The sequence below is a fragment of the Labeo rohita genome, chromosome 20, assembly GCF_022985175.1.
Source record: "Labeo rohita strain BAU-BD-2019 chromosome 20, IGBB_LRoh.1.0, whole genome shotgun sequence".
Lineage (NCBI taxonomy): Eukaryota > Metazoa > Chordata > Actinopteri > Cypriniformes > Cyprinidae > Labeo > Labeo rohita.
Window position 1 is genome coordinate 8,783,604 of NC_066888.1, and position 14,297 is coordinate 8,797,900.

Genomic DNA, 14,297 nt, shown 5'->3' on the forward strand with positions numbered 1-14,297 from the left:
CCCTGATAGCACACATACATCACGGAGACATCTATTTGACATCTGCATTTACATCTGGAAGACATATTTTATTAGAGTGTTATAGGACGCTTCCTATCAGATGTCAAATAGACGTCTGTTAGATGTCTTTAAGATGTTTATGATTTAGAATGTATGTAAAACTGACATCTTACAGACGTCTGTCAGATGTTTGTACACAGCAGATGCTGTCCAGATCAAGCGATCTTTAACAGACATCTTGCAGATGTACAATATGTGTGCCATCTGGGTTACTTCTGCGTTGAAGAATTAGCTGGATATAAAAATACTTCACATTATCGCCATAACATTCATCATAATCAAGCCACCCATACTCATGGAGTGATTATTAATCTAGAGAGTCATTAATTCCGATTATATGACTAGAATGATTTCTGAAGATTGGAGTAATGCCTGAAGAAAATTCAGCTTTTAATAAATTACCTTACAATATTGTAACATTATTACATTATATATGTAAATATTTCACAATATTACTGTATTTTACTGCACTTTTGGTCAAGAAAACGCGGCCTTGGTGAGCATAAGGGATTTTTTTTATAAAAACATTTTAAAAAAATCTAACATTTGAATGCAATAGATACACTTCAGTTGAATTTTATTTATATACTCATTGAAATTCCATGAAACAAACATTAAAAATAACCAAGGACTTGAGAAGATATATGGAACGTTTGTAGCAATAAATTCAGATGATCCCGTGATTCATGTCACATGAATAAGAAAAAAAGAAGGGATGCAGCTCTTTAGAGGAAAAATGCTTTTGTAAGCAGGCCCGGAATGCGTCCCGCGAGCTACAGGAGGCATGATCTGCAAAACAGGCAACCCTGAGAAATGTTTCACATGGGGATAGAAGGTGCTTCGCAAAGTGAAAAGATTAGGTGATGTGTCCCCAAAAAGGCATGTGTCGAAGGTGCACACTTTTAGCACTTGATTCCCCTGTAAGGATGCACTTACAGACATAAAAATGAAATTTCTTTTGCAAGTGTCTTTTGAGCACAAATCTGGTCTGGTCTATTTCAGCTGGACAACAGGTTGAGTGTGCAAAGCTCTGTGTATGTTGACTCCCAAAGACTTTTGTCAATTGTTTCATTTTCAGATTCCTGTGAGACACTGAAGGATATGGAAAAGTGATGAGAAATAATGGGATATAAACAGTGAGAAAGCCAAGCATGACTTTAAATATTCCACTCTGAATATTCCAAGTCGCTGGGCTCAAGATGTTTGTGCAGTTCGAATCAAAACAGCAAGAAAAGAAAGAACATTTTGAACTATACAGTAGTCTATTTCTAAGAAATAGTAGGCTATTTCTTAACCTTTTCTGTTTAAAGACTCCGCTGTCTCACTTTGCTGTGACCTTTGACCTTCAGGTTAATTTAATGTGCCTATGGGACACTTCAGTTCATAATTCAGGTGGGTTATAAAGCTGTGCTCCTATACTTTTTCTATTTATCTGGTTTAACCTCTCCTAACGATGGAGGATACATGCTTAGAAACTAAAAAAAGCAATGGCTTACATACATATCAGCAATTCATAGATCATTGCGCCCAAAAAATATATGCCAAAATTTATGACCTTTGACTTCAAATGTCACTAAAAGGAAATATTTATCTGCCTGTTGATCCCAATGTTTATTCACTCAGCCAGAGTCCAGGGTTTGGTGAACGTTGGAAATGGCTAAAATAAACTGCCCTGTCGTCTTGATGAGATGAGCAGACGTCCTGAAACTAGGGGAGTAAGAGCAGGAGAGATACAGTCATTTAGTCAAGGCCTCTAGATGAACATTTGAACATTTCATATGGGATGTATATGGAAAGGTGGCAGGCTGGTTGATGGGATGACGCTCAACAGAATTCCGGACTTGGTTAAAAGATTATAAACGACAGGAGTGAATGGTGCAAGGCTGAAGGATGAGTGGTAAAACCTATGACAGATGAGTCCCACATGCACTTAAGCAGACCTTCTTACTGTCTGTTTATATACTTCAAGGTTAATATTGCTAACTAAAAGGCAGCATTTCTCATTTTCCTTTAGCTTTAAGGAATAGTTAAACCAAATATTTGCAGAAAATGTACTGGCTCTATAATCCAAGGTGTGGGTGAGTTTGTTTCTCCAACAGATTTGGAGAAATTTAGCATTAAATCACTTGCTCACCAATGGATCCTCTGAAGTGAATGGGTGCTGTCAGAATGAGAGTCCAAACAGCTGATAAAAACATCACAATAATCCACAAGTAATTGATGACTCCAGACCATCAATTAACATCTTGTGGAGTAAAAAACTGTCAAGTGAAAAGCTGCTTTCTCCAGTGAAAAAAGTCCATTCCCTGTTGTCCTCTCACATCAAAATCCATAGACATATTTGTTTAGAACTGTTTTTGCTTGTAAAAGCAGTTTGACATTGATGGGCTGGAGTCGTGTTACGAGTATGTGTGGATTAATGTGAAAATAATGAATAATTTGTAATAAAAAACAGCTTGATTTTGATGCTGCAAAGTAATATTTATGTCTGATGACAGCTACAGTTTATAACTGACTGTTTTCCCAGGCAACCTATTTCCTACATAGTTGTGCTAGTTTTATGTCTTTCTTTTCCTCACTTAATAAATTTAATTCACATTGAGGCCCTAATCATTCTTTCTGGGTTTGTTTGCGAAAATGACTGGTTCCCTGTACAACATTCCTTGCATAATTTTCAAACTTGGTTCAATGCTATATAAGATTGTCTATTAAAAGAAACAGATAAAACCTTGAATCCCCTTTTTGTATCCATGTTGGTTTCATATGGTTTTGAAAATCATATGAATCTTTTTAAAAAAATATTTTAATGTAATGACTCAATGTACCATCAAGTAACAGCTAATAACACATTTGTACACATTTTAATCATTCTTCATCAAATTTTAAAATAAATATATGTACATATATATATGTATATATATATATATATATATATATACAGGTGCATCTCAATAAATTAGAATGTCGTGGAAAAGTTAATTTATTTCAGTAATTCAACTCAAATTATAAAACTTGTGTATTAAATAAATTCAGTGGACACAGACCAAAGTAGTTTAAGTCTTTGGTTCTTTTAATTGTGATGAATTTGGCTCACATTTAACAAAACCCCACCAATTCACTATCTCAACAAATTAGAATACTTCATAAAACCAATAAAAAACATTTTTAGTGAACTGGCCTTCTGGAAACTATGTTCATGTACTGTATATGTACTCAATACTTGGTAGGGGCTCATTTTGCTTTAATTACTGCCTCAATTCGGCGTGGCATGGAGGTGATCAGTTTGTGGCACTGCTGAGGTGGTATAGAAGCCCAGGTTTCTTTGACAGTGGCTTTCAGCTCATGTGCATCTTTTTCTTCCACACTTTTTCCTTCCACTCAACTTTCTGTTAACATGCTTGGATACAGCACTCTGTGAACAGCCAGCTTCTTTGGCAATGAATGTTTGTGGCTTACCCTCCTTGTGAAGGGTGTCAATAATTGTCTTCTGGACAACTGTCAGATCAGCAGTCTTCCCCAGGATTGTGTAGCCTAGTGAACCAAACTGAGAGACCATTTTGAAGGCTCAGGAAACCTTTGCAGGTGTTTTGAGTTGATTAGTTGATTGGCATGTCACCATATTCTAATTTGCTGAGAGAGTGAATTGGTGGGTTTTTGTTAAATGTGAGGCAAAATCATCACAATTAAAAGAACCGAAGATTTAAACTACTTCAGTCTGTGTGCACTGAATTTATTTAATACACGAGTTTCACAATTTGAGTTGAATAACTTTTCCATGACATTCTAATTTATTGAGACGTACCTGTATATATGTAAATATAAATAAATATTATGTATCATAACTTAATAATTAATAAAATATTGTGGTGTGGAGTCATACCACGACATTTCACGATCCTAAAATTTGCTGTTATAAAAAGTCCTCTCTATGGTTATGATTTTTTTTTCTGCATCTTGCACCAGTTGAGTTTGTCGCACCTCATGGCTTTGATTTGGTGGACAAAGACATTTTAAATATTAACCCTTGTGCGTCAGTTTAAAAAAGTTACACATAGGTTCATAGAGGACAAAATATCCATGTAAAAAAAAACTCTCAGAAAAATTTGAAACTTGGGAGTACAGACTTAAGTTTGGTCTTATTTTAAAGAAAACCCTTGGCAGATTACTGTTGAAGTTAAAAAAAGTTATAGAGGTTTAGGTTTAAAAATTAAAGTTTAGGAAAATGATTTATGAGCAAATTTTTATATTAAATATATATTTTATATAACAATTTGATCTACAAAACTGATAGAAAATCAAGACCATAAATCTAAACAAGTTGTGTTCCAAATTTGAGGCTGATATCTCAAAAAACAAGCTTTTAGTAATATTTTGTCTGGGTGCAGTACCAAACTTTTCCCATTAGATTCCAGCAAAGCTCCGCTGCGCACACACAAACACACAAAAATTTTATTTAGGACACACATACAAACCACACTCTGACATCTATACTAACATACCCACACAATTATAGCTGCAAAATTTATCCAATTGACTATAATATGCATGAGCAGAAAATAGGAATAAAGTAAAAAAATTTGCTTTATATGCCAAACTTGAAAAAAAAGACAGAATCTAGTAAAAAAAAAAAAAAGTAAAGATTTTAATTTTGAAGCCAACAGAATGAAAGCCTATTAACAAATATTGCATAGTTTTATAGTTAAATGGCCCTGGGATTAAAAATAGCAGTTTTAATGGGTTTCAATTAGGACGTTTTTGTCCAAAAGGTGCTGAGAGGAACCTTTTTTTTTAACGTAAAACAGATTTATTAAAGTAAATGAGGGTGAAATATTAAAATTCCGGTAAAAATACACACCTGAGCCAAAAATTATGCAGTTAGCATTAAAACAGGCAAAATTATCAAAAAAAAACAAACAAAAGTGAACTAAAATGGACAAAAATGTCCATAAGGTTGCACACGGGTTAAGAGTGAAGCAGTTATGCAGGTTATGTATTTAGGCCTGACATTTTTTAAAGTGAACAAATCTGTAACTGTTCTATCTTCCTAGTAAATGTCCAGGGTAATTGGGATGTGATTGGGCCATACAGAACTTTAAATCTTTGCTCAAGACAGTTTTCATGACATGAAGCCCTAAGGGTGAGAGGGTTAAAATGTGCCCTGTTTTCTCTCTCTCTTTCTGTTTCCAGTTTCCTTTACTACCGGTGCAGTTGATCAATCTCAAACTGACCTTGACTGCAGAACAGTCCTCAATCAAACATCCATGTCTCCGGATACATTAGTCATTGCTGTGCTGCTGAATGCGATGGAGCAGGAAGCATCAATCTTTCTCAGTGAGGTGTTTACTTACTGTCAGGAAGACTTCAAACACCAAGACACAGGTCACACCTACCATGTGTCCTAAAGTTTAGAGTTCACCAGAGGTCAGATTTACTTCCGAATGGTGTCCACACAGGATGCTGCAATTTTAGTCAGTATTACACATGTTTTCAAAACCCATAATGAGTTTTAGTATTTTAGTGCTTTTAAACACTTGAAGGAATAGCTCGTCTAAAAATAAAAATGTACTCACTCTCAACCCATTCAAGATGTAGATGAGTTTGTTTCTTCATCAGAACAGATTTGGAGAGATTTAGCATTACATCACTTGCTCATCAGTGAATGGGTGCCGTCAAAACAGCTGATAAAAACATCACAAAGTAATCGACACGACTCCAGTCCATCAATTAACATCTTGTGAAGCAAAAAAAATGTGTTTTTAAGAAACAAATCCATCATTAAAACATTTTTAACTTTAAACAGTTAAAGGAGAAGTCCACTTCCAGAACAACAATTTACAGTCATAAAGAAATTATGTTTTTTGAGGAAAACATTTCAGGATTTTTCTCTATATAGTGGACTTCTTTGGTGCCCTGATTTTGAACTTCCAAAATGCTGTTTAAATGCGGATACAAACGACCCCAAATGCGGTTGTAAAAGATCCCAGCCAAGGAAGAAGGGTCTTATCTAGTGAAATGATTGGTTATTTTCATAAAAATAATACAATATATATACTTTTTAATGTCAAACGCTTGTCTTGTCTTACTCTGCCTGGACTGTTTTTTTCCGGTTCATGACAGAAAAACTCCCATCTCATGTTCTCCCTCATCTTCAAAATCGTCCTATATGGCCTTTTTTGTTAAGGGTGTTTGATCATCTTTGCATGTTCACTTTGCAAAGACTGGGTCGGTACTTCTGCCGTGACGTAGGATGATTTTGAAATGATTTTTGAAGCTGAGGGAAAAAATATGATCTGAGTTTTTCGACATACCCTAACTGTCTTGAATCAGAATACACAAAGTTCAGGGAGAGCAAGACAAGACGAGGTTAAAAAGTATAAAAATTGCGTTATTTTTATGAAAATAACTGATCGTTTTGCTAGACAAGACCCTTCTTCCTCGGCTGGGATTGTTTCCAGCTGCATTTGGGATTGTTTGAAGCTGCATTTAAACTGCATTTTGGAAGTTCAAACTCAGGGCACCATATCAGTCCATTATATGGAAGTGTTTTCCTCAAAAAAACATAATTTCTTTACAACTGAAGAAAGAAAGACATGAACATCTTGGATGACAAAGGGGTGAGTACATTATCCGTAAATTTTTATTCTGAAAGTGGACTTCTCCTTTAAACTATGAGTCCTCTATATTGCTTCCTCCAGTGAAAAAGTCATCTCGAGAGAATTATGCACAGAAGTGTTTACAAGTGAAAACTGTCCAAAATAGTTCTAAACAAATATTTTATCAGCTGTTCGGACTCTCATTCTGACGCCACCCATTCACTGCAGAGGATTTATTGGTGAGCAAGTTATGTAAAGCTAAAATTCTCAAGATCTGAGATATGATAAACCAAACTCACTTACATGCTGGATGACCATGTAATTGATTAGTGACACAGGGAAAAATGCTGAATCTTAAATATTTTGCATTTATTTCCTAACTCTTTTATTTCAAATATTTTAAATCTTTAAAAATGCACATTTCCAGGTTTAAATGAAACAACAACAACAGATGTTGGGTTTCATTTTATACCCCACTGAATATGGCAAAAATGATATGAAAAGCAGAGCTTTCTCATGCATCTTTGTTCTGTTGTATGTTAACTCTGGCACGACCGCCTTAAACAATGTTCGCAAAACACTGGATCACCTGCTGATGTCTAGTCAACAAGGCAATAAACACGTTTTCCCTAAACAGGAACTCTGTGTCCAATCATTCCACCAGATCCGTAGGTGCTACACCACAAAAATGCCCCGCTGAAGATCAGGAGGAGAACACCAGAAGGCTTCCTGGTGGGTCACTGCAAGATGCTGCTGTCGATTATGACCTTTTAAACCGTATTCCTGCACTTTATAAGACATCTTGCAGAGTAAGAGTGCAGTTTATGGTCTCTTTCATCTGCACGATTAGTGATCACTTTCTCACATGTGAAGTTACAGTCCATTAGAACATATGAGACTCTTTAGTCTCATGTTTTCAACTCTGATAATTATATGAAATGTTTCTTGAGCATCAGATCAGCATATTAGAATGATTTCTGAAAAATCATGTGACACTGGAGTAATGATGCTGAAAATTCAGCTTTGCATCACAGAAATAAATTATATTTTAAAATATATTCAAACAGAAAGCATCTATTTTAAACTGTAATAAAATTTCACAATATTAGTTTTTATTTTATTTTTGATCAAATAAATTCAGCCTTGGTGAGTAGAACAGACTGCTTTTAAAATGATTCAAAAACCTATACCCAGCCCCAAACTTTTGAACCTTAATATATATATTATTTATTAATATTTTATGTTGGCAAAACAAAATTGTTATTGCACTTAAAACAAAACTGTACATATATTTTTTAAAAGTGCCCAAAGACCATTTAGAAATTTATTGTGCAGTTCTCCAGACAGCTTATAGTTTTGGTTGTACAAGTATTAATGATTACAGGATGTTTCTTCACCTTAACCACTTGTTTTACCCACTAGACAGACATCCGACAACATGTTTACACATTCTGAACTCGAAAAGTGTTAGACAAAAGCATTTCCACACGATTAAGACTTGAGGAATGTTGTTGTGTATAATTGAGGGTCATCAAGGTGCCTATTTCTCACTGTCTTTCTTTGTTTTCCATGGATGCCACTCCTTGATCTTTATGGGCGCACTCCCATAAGCCCAGCAGGAGCTGGGACGGGGATACGGCCCGTGTTTTGATGTGGTTTGGACATAGACAGTTTGCATAGGCTCCTGAATACCACAGATATTTTCCCTAGCCATTTGACTCAGAGCTCTCAGCAGCTGTTTGCATCCCAATCATCCCATGCAACCCTGAGGAATTCTTTCCCTCCACAATGCTCCAAACTAAATTTTAGTGCATCCAGCAAGTAAATCCATAGTAAAAGGGTTTTGAATTAATAAAAAACAACTATTTTTCAGGTTGAAATTTGAGCCTAGCAGACATATAGTTATGATCCAGGGTATTAACTTTTAAATGCTTTATAGTACTAACTTTTTGTAGCTTAGTGACTATATTCTGATGAATTTAACATTGCGTTCAAATAGAGATGTTTAATCCATCAAAACTGAAGACATCAAGTCAGAGACCTAGTGGCCATCTCAGACAGGTTACACATTCACCTTATTCTTAAACGCAAAGGTAAGCCTATGGCTGCGTTTACACTAGTGCGTTTTTTTCGGATGCGAATCTCCCTTATGAAAATTAAACATTGGTTTTATTTTAGTAAAACTGTAGTAACCATGTTTTTTTTTGCGAGTATCATTTGTATAACCAGTTTTACTACAAATACTATTGTTAAACTATGGTTGGTATAGCAAAACCATGGTTAATTTGTTGTTAACATGGTTTAACTATATTAATCATAGTTTTTTTGGTTTTATTTGTAGTAAAACCATGGTTAATTTTTGTAAGGGCTGAATTTCAGCAGCCATCACTTTTAGTGATTTGAACATCATCCCTAACAAATATAACACCTTTTTTCCCAAATAAAATATTTTTGAACCTTCTTTAAGAGCAGTGGGAGCTGCTTTCTGAATCAAATGCATCCATATGCACGTGTTACCAATAAAGGCTTCTTTGTCATGAGGGAAAGAGGGAACGGAAGAGAAAGTGAGCGAGTGAGTGAGTGAATGAATGAGAGAGAGAATGCAAGAAACAGCAGTGCAAACACTGCCTGCGTGCCATTAATAATGAGAAACACAAACAGTAGATGATATAACTGTAATAAAGAGTTACATCCCCCCTGCGCAGAGGGCAGATGAACAAACAGGAGGTGTCACAGGAGCATCCTGAAGATTTATGACTCTGAATTCCCCACGTCTCTACCCTCAGACCTGCTCTGTCCTCTCTCTCACACACACACACATTTACTAAGAAAACCAAGTGGAGACATACTATAAACTGTAAAAATAATAGATGCAGATATACTGTGATTTTATAAACAAAACATTTATTTAAAAGACAATAAGGATGGATTACATTTCAAACCGTTTATGAGCAGCACATTAGTGCTTCGATTTGTGCCAGAGCCTGATGAGCCAAACTAAGCTCCGATTGGCTGAATCTGCTTGGAAAGAGAACAGTACTCAGTCTTGGTGTTTTGTGCGCTTGGTCTCCGGTGCGTCGTTAAGCTGGGAGAAGTGTTCCGACAAGGCTGCCAGGGCACGGTACCGATGGGAGATGCTGTTCTTCACTTCTTTAGGGAGCTCAGCATAACTGCCCACAGAAACACAGCACAGAAGAATGAGAAAAACAAAAGCATGATCACATTAAAAGGGACAAATCTGACTAATTTATTTGGCATACAATTTGACATGTCATTGCTAGATATTTACTCTCATATTGTCCTCATCAATATTTCATTCTGTGCAACACATTTTTATAAAGCATTTCACAATATGGATCTTATACTGTGATCACATGCGCTGTAGGAAATGTCTTTCATAAATATGTATATTTGGTTAAATGAAAACACAAGTCTTTTCAAAGGATTTACTTTGGCTAATACTGTCACCTACTGGTATACCTTAGAAATTCAACTGCAAAGTTACAGGATTAGTTCACTTCCCAAACAAAAATTTACAGATAATTTACTCTTTATTATGTTTCTTAAGAAAAACACTTCAGGAATTATCTCCATATTGTGGACTTCAATGGTGCCCGCGAGTCTGAACTTCCAAGATGCAGTTTCAAATGGCTCTAAATGATCCCAGCCGAGGAAGAAGGGTCTTATCTAGCGAAACGATCGGCCATTCTCGAAACAAATTCACAATTTACATACTTTTTAAGTACTTTTTAAAACTCGTCTCTGCGATGCGCATGCATAGTCTTTTCTTTGTAAAAGGAGTTTGATCTTTGCATGTTCACTTTGTAAACACTGGGTCGGTACTTCTGCAGCGATGTAGGACGATTTTGAAGTTGGGGAAAAAAACAAGATGGAAGTTTTTCGACATACGCAAACTGTCTTGAACCGGTAGAAACAGAGTTCACGCAAAGCTAGACAAGATGAGCATTAGAGGTTAAAAAGTATATAAGTTGTAAATTTGTTTAAAAAATGAGCACTTTGAAGCTGCATTTAAACTGCATTTTGGAAGTTTAAACTTGGGGGCACCACTGAAGTCAACTATATAGAGATAATTTTTGAAATGTTTTCCTCAAGAAACATAATTTCTAATCGACTGAAGACAGAAAGACATGAACATCTTGGATGACAAGGGGGTGAGTACATTATCTGTAAATTTTTGTTCTGGAAGTGAACTACTCCTTTAAGAAATGATACTCACGTTTTTTCAAAGCCATCAGGCTGAAAACAAGGATCCCAGCCAAAATCTCTTGGGCCCCTGGGCTCTACAATACGGCCCTGAAAAAAAAAAAAAATGTAGAAATGTTGGAGGTAGGAATTGAAACCTACATGGTATAATGTTTGATGTAACACATTCATATACAATACCTGTCAAAAACTGGGGGTCAGTAATTTTTTTTTTAAAGAAATGGATGCTTTTATTAAGCAAGGATGAAATAAACTGACCAAAAGTGACATTAAAGGCTTTTATAATGTTGCAAAATATTTCTATTTCAAATAAATGCTTTTCTTTTGAACTCTATAAATCAAACTCAAATATTTTTTTGGAACCTGCTATCACCTTTTATCACTTTAACACATCCTTGCAGAATAAAAGTATTAATTTCTTCCAAAAAAAAAAAATAAAAATAAAAATATACTGACCCCAGACGTTTGAATGGTAGTGTATATTGTTAGCAAAGTAGCAAATATTTCTATTTTAAATAAATGCTGTTTTTTCCCCTCAGCTTTTTAATCATCAAAGAATCCTGAAAAAAAGTATCACAGGTTCTAAAAAAATATTAAGCAGCACAACAGTTTGTAACACTGATAATAAATCAGTATATTGGAATGATTTCTGAAGGATCATGTGACACTGAAGACTGGAGTACTGATGCTGAAAATTCAGCTTTGCATCACAGGAATCAATTAGATTGTTTTAAATCATAATAATATTTTACAATATTACATTGTTATGTCTTTTTAATCAAATGAACACAGCCTTGATGAGCATAAGGAACTTCTTTAAAAACATTAAAGATCTTACTGATCCCAAACTGTTGAATGGCAGTGTATATTCCTGTATCTGTCAGTAGATTCAGTTTATTTATTTATAATGATAGTGAAAGAAAATGATTAGTAAAAGAAAGGGGAATGAAGATGAAAAAATAATGAGAGCCTAAATCTTGAATTGCCTGTAATGAGCATCAAAGCTTAATGTAAAAAACACTACACTACTGTCCTAATGGGAAGGGACAGTAAGCAAACATTCTCACCTCGGTTTTTCCTCTGAACAGCTGAACTGGCTCATCTTTTCCAGTACAGAAAGCAAATGTACACAGAGCCCACGCTGATTTATCCTCAAAACCTGCTAGCAATTTATACAATCCTACAAACATAAAGAAAACAGCTCAGTTAGTATATTACTCATTTTGCCTCTAAAATAAAGCTGAAAAATAAAAACTACAATATTCAAAAAATAAACATAAACTAAATGAAAATTAGGAATGTTGACTTGGCAACTATGTGTTTAAATTTAAATTTAGTTAAAATTTAATTTAAGCATTTCTAACTGAAAATAAATAAAACATAAAACTGAACTGAAGCTAAAACATAATTAAAGTAAAAATAAATTAAAAAATTAAGTAATTTAAAAAAGAAAGAAAAAATACCAAAAAAATGACAAAAGCACATGAAAAAACACTTACAATTAAACTAAAATAACAGCATTAGGTAGTAACCTAAATCTTTATTGAAGTGTCTTACCCTCTGGCTTCAGTTTATCCAAGAACCATTTTCTATGAAGAGGAAAAAACATTAAACAATTTCACCGTGCAACATACATGCACCATATCACTGTTATTATTTACAGTATATAAAGGGGCCAGAGACAGACTCACATGTAAGGTCCAGGTAGTCCTCCGAGTGCTCTGAAGCACAGACAGGTGTCCTCTACCAGCACTGGCCCATTCACCTTCACACAAAACACACAATGTCATGTTTAAGGCATTAACCAAGGAAACAGGGTAAAAAAAGTGTGCAATTTACAAACCTGCCTTGCAGCTTCTTGACACTTCTGTATACAAATATCATCTGGTTCCCCCTGATATTCAGGCACTGCAAGAGAAGCCATAATCACATCACAAATACAGCAACGGCATGCGTGATAAGTCAACAAAGCAGAAGAATAACAGACAAACACTTACAGTCAATCTTCTTAGAAATCAGTTTGTAGGGAAATTTGTCACCAAGGATCTGAACTACCTGTTTGAACAGGAAATTATGAGATTAATAAGCAGATTCAACAAGTAAAAAAAATAAATATATATATTAACCTTTTTTACCAAGTCATATTTTATTTTAGCCCAAATTTTGACCCATTCCAGCCTGTTTTGTCCACTTACAGTAAACTTTATTGTTTATTGTTAGAAAATTCATGGTTTTAGAAAGTTTAAGACCCCAAATATTGATATTAGGGTTACAAAGCTCATTTAAAATTATTTTAAGCACCACTCTGAACAAGAAACACACACACACACACACACACACACGTTGTGTTTCCATGTTTTATGGGGACGTTCCACAGGCGTAATGGTTTTTATACTGTACAAACCCTATTTTCTATCGCCCTACACCTACCCCACACCTAAACCTAGCCCTCACAGGAGACTGTGCACACTTTTACTTTCTCAAAAAAACTCATTCAACATGATTTATAAGCCTGTTTCCTCATGGGGACCTCACAAATGTCCCCACAAGGTCAAAATTTACTGGTATTACTATCCTTGTGGTCCCCATAACATGATAAATACCAGGTAAACACACACACACACACACACACACACACACACACACACATGTTGTGTTTCTATGTTTTATGGGGACATTCCATAGGCGTAATGGTTTTTATACTGTACAAACCCTATTTTCTATCGCCTACACCTACCCTACACCTAAACCTAGCCCTCACAGGAGACTGTGCACACTTTTACTTTCTCAAAAAAACTCATTCTGCATGATTTATAAGCCTGTTTCCTCATGGGGACCTCACAAATGTCCCCACAAGGTCAAAATTTACTGGTATTACTATCCTTGTGGTCCCCATAATGTGATAAATACCAGGTGCACACATACGCACACATACACACACATACACACACACACACACACACACACACACACACACACACACACACACATACACACACATACACATATATATATATACATATACATATATGCAAATAGCTCGAAGGTGTACATTAAGTCAACTTGAACCTTAAAAGTATCTTTAAGACTACATAAACCACTAACCAATTAGACTTTTATTTAGGAGTGAGGACTGGCCTTGGCATTTCACTATTCATGAAGCTTCCCAAAACTAATCATAGTGTTTCATGGCATGTGACCAGACATTGTTTATTCAATGCAAATCAAGAAACTTATTCACATTTTGTTCTGCATTGTGTTTAAATTTGATCGTTTGTGATCTAACCACTATTTTTAAACACGCCTCTCACCTCTTCCAATTTTTTCGCGTTCCCGGTAACGAATACCACAGCTCTGCCGGTACCTGCCATGCTTCAGCTTGTTTCGGCCATACAACAACTCACCGTCGGAACTGTAAAA

General features: G+C 35.3%; 1 protein-coding gene across 1 annotated transcript; it reads right to left on the reverse strand.

Annotated features, from left to right (window-relative positions):
- Window positions 1–9,546: 9,546 nt before the first annotated feature.
- Window positions 9,547–14,284, reverse strand: itpa (inosine triphosphatase (nucleoside triphosphate pyrophosphatase)). Its single transcript, XM_051092208.1, has 8 exons — window positions 14,189–14,284; window positions 12,875–12,932; window positions 12,721–12,785; window positions 12,569–12,642; window positions 12,435–12,466; window positions 11,945–12,057; window positions 10,891–10,967; window positions 9,547–9,823 (listed from the first exon to the last, which is right to left on the reverse strand). Exons 1-8 carry the CDS (start codon window positions 14,246–14,248, stop codon window positions 9,694–9,696), a joined length of 609 nt encoding a protein of 202 aa, XP_050948165.1. The 5' UTR covers window positions 14,249–14,284; the 3' UTR covers window positions 9,547–9,693.
- Window positions 14,285–14,297: the final 13 nt, after the last annotated feature.

Excerpts from the sequence above, each read along its gene's own strand:
- itpa (XM_051092208.1), bottom strand. The coding sequence starts at position 14,248 with ATGGCAGGTACCGGCAGAGCTGTGGTATTCGTTACCGGGAACGCGAAA. Across the intron at positions 12,467-12,568 it reads GGACTACCTGGACCTTACAT|AAAATGGTTCTTGGATAAAC; the intron begins GTGAGTCTGTCT and ends TCCTCTTCATAG. Across the intron at positions 10,968-11,944 it reads TGTTCAGAGGAAAAACCGAG|GGCCGTATTGTAGAGCCCAG; the intron begins GTGAGAATGTTT and ends TTTTTTTTTCAG.